General features: G+C 42.1%; 1 protein-coding gene across 1 annotated transcript in view; it reads right to left on the bottom strand.

Annotated features, from left to right (window-relative positions):
• Positions 1 to 15,317, bottom strand: part of KCNH1 (potassium voltage-gated channel subfamily H member 1) — a 368,462-nt gene that overhangs the window by 115,763 nt on the left and 237,382 nt on the right. Inside the window, exon 9 of the mRNA XM_032317554.1 lies at positions 745 to 944. Within this exon, the coding sequence (XP_032173445.1) occupies positions 745 to 944 (200 nt within the window). The remainder of the gene's footprint in view (positions 1 to 744; positions 945 to 15,317) is intronic.

Genomic DNA, 15,317 nt, shown 5'->3' on the forward strand with positions numbered 1-15,317 from the left:
AGAGAGGTCTAACTGAGGTTTTCCTTAAGCCAGTGAAACCAAGGCACAAACCCTTGATAAGTATTCACCAGACTTGTCTGATGAAGAGGATCCCCTGGGCAATTGTTAAAAATGAAGATTTTTTTTCCTCACACCACCCCCTCCTCTAAATCCGGAATTCCATACATTTGGTGTAGAGGCTGGGAATCTGTTTAATGACCGGGAATTCTGAGAATCTTATCAGAGCTGAGACTACAGTGAGGCAACAGCCTTGGGCTAAAATCTCAGTAATCAACATTAATTACAATTTAATACAATATTTTACAAAATCAAAATCCACACCAAAAAAAAAAAAAATCCCCGATGAACAAAATACAAAAACTTTCAATAAGGATAGAATCAGTGGCAGGGCTGGGCCATCTCAGAGCCTGAGGTCAAAAGAAAATTAGTCACAATGATGACCTCCCCGGGGATGGCTCTGAGCCTTACTATCACACAAGTTTGGACAGTTAGACTTCCAACAAGTTCTCCAGCAGACACACACTGTCTTCCCAGTTTCTTAAATAATGGTTCTTAATCTCTTAATTGCTGGTCCTTGAGCAAAGCCGAACTGGAAGCCACCAAAACTTTTGGGGGTAGGACTTGGGAACCCAACTACCCAAACCTCAGCCAGGTTTGAGAACCCCCCCCTGCCCGCAGGTGCACCTCCATTCTTCCTGGGAAAGCTGACACACAGGGCTCACCTGAGCTCATCGCCCTCCTTACCTTCTCGGTGTCGATGCCTCTGGACATGGACCAGGTGGAAACAATATAATCCATGACTCGCTCACTCAAGCCCTTTGGCACCTGGTAGAGCTTCAGGAAGTCCCGAACGCTATTGAGCATCTCATGGTACCGGTTGGTGTTGGCGTACATCTGTTGGAAAATGGTCGTCACGTTCCCGAAGATGGTGGCATACAGAAGAGCTGAGGAGAAGAGACAACACGTGAGTGGGCCTTCAACCAGGGCCCAAGAATGCCCATCTGGCCAAGAGCAGGCCAACGGCCAGAGCTGCCCTCTCCAGGACAGACTGTCTTGACCTTTTCAGAAGAACCTCATGCAGCAGCCTCTGGGAGTGGACCCATCAAAAGAGTTGCCTGACAGCAGGCCAGTAAGACCAACAGGTGGTAGGCAGGGCTAGGATGGACAGGACCTGGCATGACTGCGGCCAGAGCTAAGAGGCAGAGAAAAGGGAGCGGGGATAGGAGCAGTGAGACCAATTTATACTTCTTGACACAAAAAGTTTCAGCCGTGCCTGAGGCCACCAGTCAAATGTGTTATTCTGTATCAGCCCAATTCCTAACCTATCAGCAAGTAAACTTCTTCAAGAACTGCTAACGTGCTAAGTACTATGCTACCTGCTGAGGACAGGATGGTGTGAGAACGCTCAGTCCTGGCTCTCAGACAGCCAAAAATACAGTGCAAAGACAGAACTTGAATACATCATCACAAGTAACTAAATAATAGCAAATCGGCCAAGAGCAATGAAGGATGTTATTTATACCTTGGCTTCACACTTACTATTAAGGTACAGGTAAAGACAACAATCTATTCCACTGTGATGTGGCTCCTGGGGAGAAGAGCATGACTGTAATATGGCAAAAATAAAGTGGGTCACCTCTGAGATATGACAAGTACCTACTATGTGCTCCCCTGGCTCCTCCTACGTTAGTGTCAGGAAGGAGGACCATTATGGCATCACAAAGCCCCCCTTCTACCTTTAACTCCCATTTGCCCTTGAAGGCTGAGCTCAAGGGTTTCACCACTTCCAGAAAGCCTTCCTTTGAAGTTAACCATGACTTCCCAGGCTTGAAATGGTACATAAGCCATTTTGCAACCATATGTGTCTTTCTTTGTGCCTGTATGAGTTGCTTGAAGGCTAGACCCATCTTTTCCTTGTGATTGTATCCCTGGGAGCTAACACTAAACCAGTACTCAATAAATATTTGTCAAATTAGTTTTTAATAAATAATATATATATATATTATTTGTAACATTCACACATTTTTGCTCTTTTTTAAAAATTGAGTGATTATTGACATGATAAACCCGCACCCTTAAAATATACACTCTGATAAGCTTTGAAATATGTATACACCCACAAAACCATCACACAGTCTGACTGAACATTTTCATCACTTTCCAAAAAGTTTCGTCATATCCCTTTATACCCCTTCCTGTTCCCAAATGACTGCTAATATTTTCTGTCACCATAGGGTAGCTTGCATTTTCAAGAAAGTTCTATAAATGTAATCATAAAGTATGTACTCTTTTTTAAATGTTTTAATTACATATAATTCATATACCATGAAATATATCCATTTAAAGTGTACAACTCAGTGGCTTTTATTGTATTTACAGAGCTGGGTGACCATCACTACGTCTAAGTTTAGAATATTTCCATCCTCCTCCCAAAGAAACCCCCTACCCATGAGCATCATTCCCCACCCCATCCCGGTCCCCTAGCCCTTGGCAAACAGTAATCTGCTTTCTCTCTCTATAGGTTTGCCTACACTGGACATCTCATATCAATTAAGTCCTACAATATATGAACTCCTACGGCTGGCCCCTTTCAAGGTTCCTCCATTTTGCAGTATAATTTGGTACTTCATTCCTTTTCAATGTTGAATAAATAATATTTGACATATTGACAATCCACATTTCATTTATCCAATCATCAGTCCATGGGCATTTGGGTGATTTACTTCTTGGCTATTATGAATCGTGCTGTTATGAACCATTAGGAACAAGTTTTTGTGTGAACATGTTTTTTGTTCTCTTGGGTAAACACCTAGGAGTGGAATTGCTAGGTCATCTGGTTACTATGTTTAACATTTTGAGGAACTATTTTCCAAAGCAGCTGCACCTTGTTCTGTGGTTCTATCATACCATCAGCAGTGTATGAGAGTTCCAGATGTCTCCAGCACCCCTTCAACACTGTTATTATCTGTCTTTTAGATTACTGCCATCCTAGGGAGTAAGATCTGTTATCTCATCCCAGTTTGGGTGTGCATTTCCCTGATGGCTGGTGATGGTGAACATCTTTTTGTGTGCTTACTGATCATTTTTATCTATTCTTTGGCGAAATGTCCACCTAAATCTTGCCTATTTCTCAGCTGGGTTGTTTGTCATTTTATTATTGAGTCGTAAGCATTCTTTACATATTCTGGATAAAAATCATTTATCCGATAGATATGATTGGCAAATACTTTCTCACACCATGTGGGTTGTCTTTTCACTTTTCTTTTTGTCTTTTCACTTATTTGATGGTATTGTTTGCACACAGACATTTTTAGTTTTGAGGTAGTGCAATTCGTTTATATTTTTCCTTTTGTATTTTTTTGACTAGTTTCTTATATTCAGCATAATTATTTTCAGATTTATCCATATTGTTGTTTTATGAATAGTTCATCTCTTTTTTAAAAAAAATTACTTTGAAATAATTATAAATTCCCAGAAAGGTGTAAAGAGAGTACGAAGAGATCCTGTATACCCACTACCCAGTCTCCCCAATGGTTCCATCTTGTAGAAGTGTTGTAGAGTGCAGTGTCAAAACGAGGTTTATGCTGCCATGAGGTATGTGTAGGACTCTGTCATTTTATCACCTGGATAGGTTCATGTAAGCAGCTCACCATTTAGAAGACAAAACTGTCCCATCACTGCAGAAATCTCTCTTGTGCTCCCCCTTTATACTTGTGCTCCCCCAGGGAACCACAAATCTCTTCTCTCTTTGTTATAATTATGCCATCTCAAAAACTTTATATAAATGGAATCATGCAGTATGTGAACATTTGAGATTGGCCTTTTACACTTAGCAAAATGCCCTGGAAACGCATCCATGTTGGTGCATGTGTCAATGGTTCATTCCCTTTTGTTCATGAATACTGTCCCACTGTATGGAGAGGCCACAACGATTTCTTTCAAATGATCTTAGGCTTAGCTGAAGACTGAGAGGGGAAAAAATCGGAGAGAAAGGCGTAGATCTTGATGTAAGGGAGGCAAGTCTTCAGTTGTCTATCCACTCAAGCTGAATATGGCTGCCCAAGACACTGAGGACAAAATTCTACCCAAGAAGAATTATAGATGAGGACTGGAAGGAGGGCTGCCAGTTCTAGAAAGGTACCAGGGAGTGCTTATCAATCTGAACAAAAGCAGCCAGAGAAAAGCAAAAGTAGTCAAAGCCTGAATAATGCAGACAAGGCTCTTGGAGCTCATAAATTAACTTCTACACAAGAGGGTCAAATCTCCAGCTTCCTGCCTCCTGTATCAGCAAGAGTTCCCAGAACCCGCCTCGCAGAGCCCCCCGGCTGGCTCCCTTGCTCCCAGTGAGTCTGACTCTAACTCAATAAGCCTCTATAGCAGTCGTGGCTTGGCTCTGTTTTCTAGTCCACGATGAACCAGAGTTCATGCATGAATAGTAAGAGGTGGCTTTCTCAGGAGGGCTGCCAGGAAACTAATTTAATTTTGAGCTTAAAAATATAGTTATACCAAATCGATACAGTAAGAATAGCTCTCTTGTCCATGGCTTGAGAACTAGGCTCACATCTGAAGCACTGGGGTGCTGGTCAGACCATTAAGGCAGTGATGACACATCTGTCATTTATAGCCCAGGGCTGCTCTCATGCCGGTCTGCTTCTGAGACATTCTAGAAGGAAGGACCTATTTAATTATTATCACTGTTAGAAACATTATTACTATTAAAAATGGATAATTTGCTTAATGCCGGTTGTCTAATTTTGTATGAAGTGAGGTTATACATTTTTCATACATACATTATATTTATTGATATCTCTAGATAAAGCACTATGCCTTATGTACTCACAACCTAACTGGGAGAGATTGCATATAAGTCTAGCTATCGCTTGAACTCGAGTGTGATGTGGGGAGGAAGACCGGGAGACTGGAATGTCCCTGCACAACAGAGCCTCACAGGGCAGATGATGCCCTAGATGACTCTAAATGTGAATTAGTTGGGTCCCCCCACCATCCCCCACGGTAGAAAGGCCCTTTCTCAATCCCAAGGCAAAATGCTGATTTGCCTAAGGGCAGGTTTCTTTCTCTCTTTGAGCAGTTTAAAGTTAACACTGTATCAGCAAGAACTCTGGGTCCCACCTAAAGAAAAATAAACATTAATTTCTCTGGCCCGAAATTAAAAGTTGTTGTATGGAATTTAGAGGAAGAGTGGCAAAAGGTTTTGTTTACCCTTTTTAAATTTTCATGTTTATTTGTGCATACGTACACATACACATCATTTAAAAAGTGGCCAAAACCTCTTTTGAAGTCTTTACTCCCCTAGATATTCTTTCTTTTCACCCAATTTCCCATTCTGCAGAAGCACCCATTTTCCATTGTATTAAGTTGATTGTTTTGATATTGATCTTCATAGTTCAATGTCATTCTCAAGTCACCCTGTCCTGATATTTCAGGCTTAGGAATTATCTGCTGGCCTGAGAATTTGCTCTTCCGAAAATTTCACTCTCTTCTCCCCACTGCCCTCCAATCTCACACTCATTCCCCACAGCTCTTCCCATGGCCCCATCCTCTAATGCGCTTACAGCATCAATTCGGTTAGATCATTATCTGTGCAGATATAACTGGATGAGACATATTCACAGCTAAGCCACACAGGATACTCAGGTCACTTTTCCTTTTCTACAGTGTTTCCTTTTCCCTACAGCTAATAATGCTCTTTTCATTTGTTTAGTTTGCGTATCACTGATTTGACTCCAATTCTCCCACAGAAAAAAGTTCTTCCTAATACATTAAAATACCTTAGTTAGCCTATCAATGTCATTTCCATAAAGAAATCTTTCCTGGGGGCACCTGGGTGGCTCAGTCAGTTAAGCAGCTGACTCTTGATGTCAGCTCAGGTCTTGATCTCAGGGTTGTGGAGTTCAAGCCCCACATTGGGCTCCATGCTGGGCATGGAGCCTACTTTATAAAAGTAAAGAAAGGGGCGCCTGGGTGGCTCAGTGGGTTAAGCCACTGCCTTCGGCTCAGGTCATGATCTCACAGTCCTGGGATAGAGCCCCGCATCGGGCTCTCTGCTCTGCAGGGAGCCTGCTTCCTCCTCTCTCTCTGCTTGCCTCTCTGCCTGCTTGTGGTCTCCCTGTCAAATAAATAAATAAAATCTTTAAAAAAATTTAAAAAAAATTAAAAAGTAAAGAAAAAAGAAAACTCCCCTAGAGGCTTCTGAACTGTTCCCTTGGCAGCTGTGTGGATGTCTCGGCTTTAGCATCCTGGGAAGGAGCTTCATTTAGATCCCCTGATTCCTGTATCCCATGGTTTCACCTTCTTGATTTATTAGTTTTTGTTGGTAAAAGACATCTTTTTGTAGTTTTCTGAGAAAGGGTATATGGGAGCAACATTTTTCAGACCTAATGTTTACTCTTACAATCAATTAATAGCTCAGCTGGGTGTATTATTCTAGATGCGAAATCATTTCGCTCATTTCTCACTGGAAGCATTTCTCCATTGTCTTCTCTTGCTGTTGTAAAGACAAAAGCATTCAGATCCTTCATTCTTCATACTGAACCTGTTTTTTCCTCTCAAGGAACTCTTTTTCCACAATGTTCTGAAAATTCATAATAGCGTGCCTTTTGCTGAGGCTCAGTTCTCATCTATTGTGTGAGGATTTCAGTAAGTCCTTTCAATCCAGGAATTTATGGCCTTCCTTTCAAGGAAATTTTCTTGGGCTACTTTATTTTCTTTCTTTCTTTTTTTAAACTTGCCTCCAGCAGATTAAAGTGAAAATAAAAGGGAAAGAGAGAAGGGGAGAAGGAAGGAGAAGGGAGGGGAGGGGAGGGGAGGGGAGGGGAGGGGAGAAGGAAGGGGAGGGAAGAGCAAAGAAAGCAAATATGGAAAAAAAATACATAAATTTTTTAAAAAAAGAAAGCAAATATGGAGGGTGGGGACAGTGGTGGATGGGCTGACGGAAGGATAAGCATAATAAGGACACCTTTTATTTTTAGTCAGTTTCTTTTTTTTAATCACTTAAAAAAATTATTCACAGCTTCTTATTTTATGAACCCACGATGGAGGAAAACCCTAGTCAGAAAGAGCAAATCAAAGGCATTGGTTGGGGCACCTGGGTGGCTCAGTGGGTTAAAGCCTCTGCCTTCAGCTCAGGTCATGATCTCAGGGTCCTGGGATCGAGCCCCACATCAGGCTCTCTGCTAAGCAGGGAGTCTGCTTCCCTTCCTCTCTCTGCCCACCTCCGATCTCTGTCTGTCAAATAAATAAATAAAATCTTAAAAAAAAAAAAAAGGCATTGGAAATGTAAGTAAAGCTGGTAGGTCAGCCTTGAGGCTCTTCGGTGGGACAGAAAAGAGACGTTGCAGGAATGAGTTTCGACATAAGAAGTGTGTTTTGAGGTTGCAGTTCCGAAGCTCCTAGTTTATTCTTTGTTTACCCTTAACGTGCTCTCCAGCTCCCGGGTCTCCGTAGCACTCCAGTCGAGAGCCAGTGGGCATACCACTCCCCCATCTCTCATCACTGTCTCTTTGGGACATCGACTCCAGCTTCCTGAAGAGAGACGGGCACTTAATCTGCCTGCTGACATAAGGGAGTGAAGATGTGAAGCGCCCAGCCCGGTGTTAGCAGAGCGTCTCGGGAGTGCTGGGCGACTGGCTTCCACAGAGCTGTTCGCCCCTCACCTGCATCCTTTTCATCATCAGGGAGGTAAACAGACTTGTGGGCTTCTTGAGGAAGTCCGTTATTATTCACAAAATTACTCCTGTGGGAAAGTGTACCCCAACTTCTAAATGACTCTGCAGAGTGTAATTTACTCCTAAACTCAAGAAGGCTAGAAAAAAAAAAGCCATTTCTGCAGGTGTATCAAAGCTTAGAGATAAAGGACTAATGAGTCTTTTTCCTCCTTGTAATAATTTAAAAATCATTGCTCTCTGTGGGTAGTTTACAGGTTTATCCAAACTGACTTTGTTCCATACAGAATTCCAAAAGATCTATTAAAACAGAATTTAAAGAAGACTACTCACACCTATGCTGGTTTCTGACTTAATTCCCAGCAGAATTAGATCATCAGGCCTTTGTTAGCTCTTATGATCTGGCCACTCCATTTGGCAGTGATGGAAGATGAGCTTATGTGGATAAAACCATGTGATACCTCTGACATCTTTCTTTTCCCCTTTTATGCCAAATACAGAAAAAGACTAAAAAAGCATGGGCTGAATGAATACGCTGAGGGAATAAGTACTGATGCAAGGTAAAAACATAATAATTTTAAAAAGAGAATCCTTAGACATGGAGGTAGGCTTTCAGTTGTAAAGGGTTCTCTAAGTCCCATCATTGGTTTCCTCCAGTTTTTTGGGATGTAGCTGACATACAACATTGCATTAGTTTAAGGTGTATAACATAATGATTTGATATATGTATATATTGAGAAATGATTTTGTATGTTTAGTTATATAGTTAATAGTTTAGTCACATAATTAATTGGATTATTTCTTTGATGGTTTCTTTCCCTTCATTTTCCCCCACGCCAGGTCTCCTGTGAATCAGGTGCTGGACTCCTAGATTAATCTAATTTTCTTATTTTTCTCTCCAGTTTCTTCCTATCACTTTATGGAAGATTTCTTCATTTTATCTTCTATTCCCCCACCCCTTTTAAGAGAGAGAGCACACCTGTGACAGGGAAGGGGCACAGGGAGAGGGAGAGAGAGGATCTTAAGCAAGTTCCATGCTCAGCACAAGCCCAAGCCCAATGCAGGGCTCAATATCACAACCCTGAGATCATAACCTGAGCTGAAATCAAGATTCAGACGTTCAACCAACTGAGCCACTTAGGTGCCCCATCTTCTATTCCTTTTATTTAATTTCCAACCAATATCATACTTTTCATTTCCCTCAGGTTCATTAAATGTTGCTTTTTAAAAAATTAACATATAATGTATTATTTGCCCCAGAGGTACAGGCCTGTGAATCATCAGGCTTACACATTTCACAGCACTGAATGTTGTTTTTTAATAGCATTCTGTTCTGTTTCATTGACATTAATGACTTTAGTCTTCTGAGAAGATCAATAATAGATGTATTTTTAAGTTCTCTTACTCCTGCTTGGTTTTTCTTTCCTCACTTGTGTCTGCCTGCCTTTCAGATTAGAAATGTATGGTAATCCTTAGATGCCTGCTCATATTTAACAGTGGGACCCTTCTGAGTATGAGTGGGGGTTGTCAACTATGAGAATTCACTGTAGGGTGACCAGCCTGAAGTTCATGTTGAAGAAACTATGGTGCCATCAACTTTAGGATTGTCCTTTTGGAATCTCTGAGTTGCTAGAGAAGTCCTCAATCTCTTGGGGGGTCTAGATGCTTCTCTCTCTCTCTCTCTCTCTCTTTTTTTTTTAAGAATTCTGGTTCTGTGTCCTAAAGAAATATTGTAGAAATTCTTAATTTGGATCTATTTATTAGACAGAGTTTCAGTTTTCTTCGGCTGCCAGTGTGTTATCCTTCTTTACCATAAAATCTGGAATAAAATTTCTGTTCATATATGATCCTCTTAGACTCTTTTATATTTGGAAAACTAAAATCTTTCTTTGGGGGAAAATTCTTGATTATTCTGCCATAACAGATCATGTATTAACTTGTAGACTTGGTGGTTTGATCCTGTTTAGTCACTTGCTTATGTTTCCAGAAGGATTTCTTGTATTGGTGAAAAGAAAGATGGTTGGAGGGAATATTTTAGTTCGTGATGTACCTTGTTTTAAAACTAGAAATCTGTCCTGTGGCATGCAAAAGAAAGCAAATTATTTTTAAAAGAAAAAAATGTTTTTGTTTTGTTTTGTTTTTAGAGAGAAAGAGAGCATGAGCAAATGGGGAGGAAGGGTGGAAAGGAGGATAGGAGAAGAGGAAAGAAAATCTTGGGCTCCAAGCCTAGTGCGGAGCCTGATGAGGGGCTCGATCTCATTACCATGGGATCATGACCTGTGCCAAAATCAAGAGTCAGACTCTTAACCGACTGAGCCATCCAGGACCAGGGCAGGGTCGACATGCTTCTTAAACAAACTTTCAACTAGCCCTATTCTTAGCACCCCCTTCATCCTCACTTCTAGTGGCACTATTGCCATAATGCCTGAGTCTGGGGAAGTTCTGCTGCCAATCAAATTACTGTTTAAATCTCCCCTCCATCACCTTGGGGTTCAGCTTTCTTTGGTCTGCCGAGTCAATCACTGCCTTCTAGCTTTCCATTTTATATTCCTCCCCTCTCATGCTCTTTGTCCTAATGCATTAATACTCTAAAAGGTCCTTTCTTTTGTTGTTGCTTTAGTGGGGTTTTGGGAAGGATCAGATGCAAATGTGTGTGTTCTGACAGCCATGCTTACTGACAACCATACAGATGGTTTACAAAGGCAATTAGGAATTGCTGGCTCTGGCCCAAGGTGACCCTCCACAAACCTGAAAAAAATAGTTTCCAAATCTTCAAAGCCAAGAGCTCAGAGCAATGTAGGTAGTTATCATAAAAAAAACAGCACAACCTAAAGGTGGGTACCATCACTGCTCGGCAGAAAAGAAAAATGAAGTCCAACATCAGAGAAACAGCATGCAGAGGCCAGAAGCCAGGGTCTCTCCGACTGCAAGGCCATCCTTCACTGAATCTGACTCCTAAGTTTCAGTGTGTGTCAGAATCACCTGGAGGGCATTTGACACAGTTCTAGGCCCTTGACCCCAGAGTTCCTGATTCCATAGGTCTTAGGTGGGCCCTAGAGAAAGGATATCTCTAACAAGTTCCCAGGTGAAGCTGTTACTGCTGGGAACCTTGAGAAGCATAGTACTATGATCTTCGAGCCTCTTTCATAAATTATGTTTTATTTCAGGCTATGTTGTCAAACTCTATGGACGTAAATGTTGGTTTTGATTTGTTCCTCATGGTCAAGGTCCATTATATATTCACCAACTTCTTTTTTCAGAGTAGTTTAGAAAGATCAAAAGGAGAGTTGCTTTTCTATAAAAAGCTCATTTCCAGGATACAGACTATACTATTCCTCCGCCTTTCTCCACTCGCTCCTTCCCCTCTTCAACTCTATTCCCACCAGGGCTATCCTGCCACCCCCAGACCTCGTAGATGCCAACAGGAAAAACCAAGGAAGCAGAAGCCCTTTTCAACCCCTGATTTTGAACCAGATAGTGCCTCAAATTCAATATCTATCAAGATTATGGCTTGTTGCTGCTTATTATGTTTTTAAAGATTTTATTTATTTATTTGACAAAGAGAGATCACAAGTAGGCAGAGAGGCAGGCAGAGAGAGAGGAGGAAGCAGGCTCCCTGCTGAGCAGAGAGCCCGATGCGGGACTCGATCCCAGGACACTGAGATCATGACCTGAGCCGAAGGCAGCGGCTTAACCCACTGAGCCACCCAGGCGCCCCTGTTGCTGCTTATTTTAATGAGACTTAATTTCTTCATTTTTTTGAAGAGAAAAAGAAAAAAGACTCTTGTTATATGAATTTCCCCTACAATAAAATCTCCAGCCTTATGATCCTTAATTCCCCATTAGCCGCCATCTGATTAGGATGAACTACTCATTAAGTCATGTGGCTGCACTGGTGGGTTGGGGGTAAAAGTCATTAACACACACAACAATTGGCACTGAGAGCTCAAAGCAGTCCAGAGACAGCCTTTCACTTCCAAGACATTAATGAGATACAGCAAGTAGAATCTGAAAAACCAGAGAAGGAGTTCAGAAATTGAATCTTCCACTTTCTAGGTCAAGCACAGCCCAGCACATCCTGAGAGGTGAACCCAATGACTTCTGCACCCCCAGTATTATCTGATAAGGACAGGAAGATGGGGGTCTTCTGAGTTATATCCTGCTGGGTTCAAGTTCTGGCTCAGACACTTAGAGCTGTGTGGCCAGAGGCAAATTACTTTGCTGCTTTTCCCTCCATTTCTGTCAGTCTGACAAAAGAAATATCACCTGCTCACTTCCCTGTGTTGTTGGGGTAACGAGACGCTGTGTGAAAGTACCCAGAGTACTCAGTTGGAACAAAGAGATCTTCAAAGTTATCATCTCTTTCAGCTGTTGTCCTGGAGTCAAATGTCAGAACACACACATGGGAGGGCATTTCACTAAGACAGCAACCTGGAACACTAGCCAGAACGGGGAACTATTATCTTTTAGTTGCACAGACAGACTCAAAAGTTATCACAATAGGAAAGTACTGGAGTCCAGAGAGAGGTCTTAAACCAAGCTCATAATGCAAAAACTGAGGCCTGCAGAGGAATCTCTAAAATCCATAAATACTGAGAATTTTGACACATCAGCTGAAATACTGACCATGTGGTGATTCTGGATGAAGCTACTCATAGATTAGGAATGACTGAAGAATTAGTGGATGCATACAGGAGGGCAGAGAGGGTAGGGAGGAAGGCCTGGGAACCAGGTCTTCTGGTCCTATGTCATCTGGCCCAAAAGACAGCAGCATATCTCATTTTGTTCATGTAGTATGAACAAATACTAGAGGGTAGGGAGGAAGGCCTGGGAACCAGGTCTTCTGGTCCTATGTCATCTGGCCCACAAGACAGCAGCATATCTCATTTTGTTCATGTAGTATTTTTGGTCTTTGCTGCTGTAACTGCTCGTGCTTATCCTAATGTGATCACGATGAGCGGACGTGAAAAAAAGTTTATATTGGCATAGTAACCGGCAACCAACTTTTAAAATCATATTTCCTGTGTCTTCAAATCCATGGCTATGGATCTATCTCATTTTGGGGGAAGAAATGAGTAGTAACAAGGGGAAGATAAAAAAGTGATTACTGAGTTTCTATAGCAGATCAACACAGAGTAGGAGAACTCTGTACTTCGGAGACAAAAAGTTGCAGTTTGGGAACCTGGTTTCACTACCAACCCCAGGACAATTCCTTTTCCCCTTTAAATGTCTTCATACAGAACAGAGTATAGAGTTAATAATTACCTTATAGTTTACTTTTTAGTAAGTGAGATAATGTAGATAAAATGCTTTTCACACACAGTACCTGGTACACGATAAAATGCTCAAGAAATACAACAATAATTAACAGCAGTATGTTTAAGGACCATCTCTGGAGTCATCCATTTCCTGGAAACATTTGCTTACTAACTTAATCATCTGATGTCTCAATTCAACCAACATTAACTGGATACTCAGGCATGTCGTGCTCTATGCTGGGAAGCAACATGGCGTGGTGAAAATAACTTGGTCTCTGAGAAGAAAGAACCCTATTGGCCCTGCAACTTTTGGGGGGGGGCGGCACTAAAATTTCTGTCCCCTTCAAGGGTCCTTTCTAGCTGGACTAAGAATCAAATTGACATGAGACAGATTAACAGGAAAAAATCAAATTCGATAGCATACATACAGGGAATCCACCCAGACACGGCAATTCCGAAGACAGTCAGGTAAAATGAGGTCCATAGGTCATCTTGGACTAACAAGATGGGGGTTGGGGTCTGGGACTTCAGAGGAAAGGAAAGCATTTCACAGGGCAGTAAGAAGAGCAGATATTTGGTAATTAAATGTTTGCCCTCCTACAGATGGGGCACTCAGATAAAATTTATTTCTGCCAATAGCCCTTATTCTGAGAAAGACCCTCAACTTAGATTCTTCTATGTAGTTAAGGGAAGGGCAAGAGTTTCTCTTGACCCCACAGAGTGTTGACTGTCAAGAGCTCAAAATAATCTTCATGCCAAAGTGGCTCAGCTTGGGACATCTTGCCCTTGGCCCTACAAATTCAAGTCATAAGAGCCTCAGTTTCCTCATTTATGAGAGAAAGAGCAAAATCTTCATCTCTCGGGATTTCTGTGAAGATTCAATGAACTAACATGACGAATGACAGCCACAGTGCTGGCATAGGATAGATCCAAAATAAATCTTAGTTTTCTCTCTTAACCCACCCGGTGTTAACATCCCTCCATTCAACACCCTGAGACTCAGTTCCCCTCCCCTCTTGGCTTTGAGTGGGTACCTCCTACAGTGATACATAGGCTTGTGCTTTTCTATAAACAGAAGACTTTCTGGAATGCAGGAATTATGGGGGTCAATTTAGCGACTTCTTCCTCAGCATTCAGCAGGTGCTCAGAAGGTGCTCTTGGCTAACTATTGAAGAGACTGTCCCAATGAGGTGAGTTCCCTCAGGTTCATCTGTACAAGGTTTACAATGTGGGTGGGATTTTTGCGCACCTCACAACCATTTCTCTGACACCAGCTGGTGTCCTACAATTCAACTCCATTCTGAGACCATCTGCCAAAGGCCGCATCAGATTCCACAGGTTAAAGGCTCAGTCCCACAAGACTGCCCCCAGTTAAAGATGCCATTTGCAAGTCCAGATGGCTACTTGTACTTCTGATAATGGTTCCCATGAACCCCTCCTTGGGTTCAGTTACTTTGCTAGAGTGGCTCAGAGAACTCAGGAAACCTATTTACTCACTAGATTCCTGGGTGCTTACAAAGCATATTAAAGGATAGGAGTCAATAGCCAGATGAAGAGACACACAGGGCAAGGCCTCAACAAAGGAGTGTCTGTCCTCCTGGAGTCTGGGGGCTGGCATGGCACTTGGAAGCATTCTGGTTCACCAACCTGGAAGCTCTCCAAATCCTATCCTTCTGGGTTCTTATGGAGACTGTAATGTAGGCACGGCTGATTTAATCATTGGCCATTGGTGAATCAAGTCCATCTTCGTCCCCTCTTCCTTCCCAGAAGGTTGGAGGTGGGGGAGGAGAAATGGGGGCAGAGGGCAGGTAAAAGTTCCAATCCTCTAATCATGTGATTGGCTCTTCTGGAAACCAGCCCAGATCCTTAGGTGCTTCCAAAAGTCACCTCATTCATACAAGAGACATATTTATTGCTGTTGACACAGGAAATTCCAAGAGTTTTAGGAACTCTGTGCCAGAAACATGGAGGAAAACCAAATATATATTTACTATTACAAATCATAACATCACACAAAGGCTTCACAATGTGGTGTCAAACCAGGAACATCAGTTGCTTGGGCAGTTAGTTTGTAGACATACAAATTCTCATGCCCCCTCCAAATCTACTGGATCCAAATCTCTGGGGGTGAGACCCAGGAATTTGTATCTCTTCAAACTCTCCAGGGGATTTTGAGGCATCTTCAAGTTTGAGAAATACTGTTTTATACCACATGGATCCCCACCATTTCCTTAATAAGTTTTAAGTGAAATGCTCCATTCCAAGGGAAGAGGATGGTTAAAGGGGAAAGAAATACTGGGCCATACTGAGGAGGCAGGATGAGGCCAAGAAGGCAGCGAAACTTACCCCAACAGACAGAAAAATGGCAGAGAAACCA

The sequence above is a fragment of the Mustela erminea genome, chromosome 17 (genome assembly GCF_009829155.1).
Source record: "Mustela erminea isolate mMusErm1 chromosome 17, mMusErm1.Pri, whole genome shotgun sequence".
NCBI classification, from domain to species: Eukaryota; Metazoa; Chordata; class Mammalia; order Carnivora; family Mustelidae; genus Mustela; species Mustela erminea.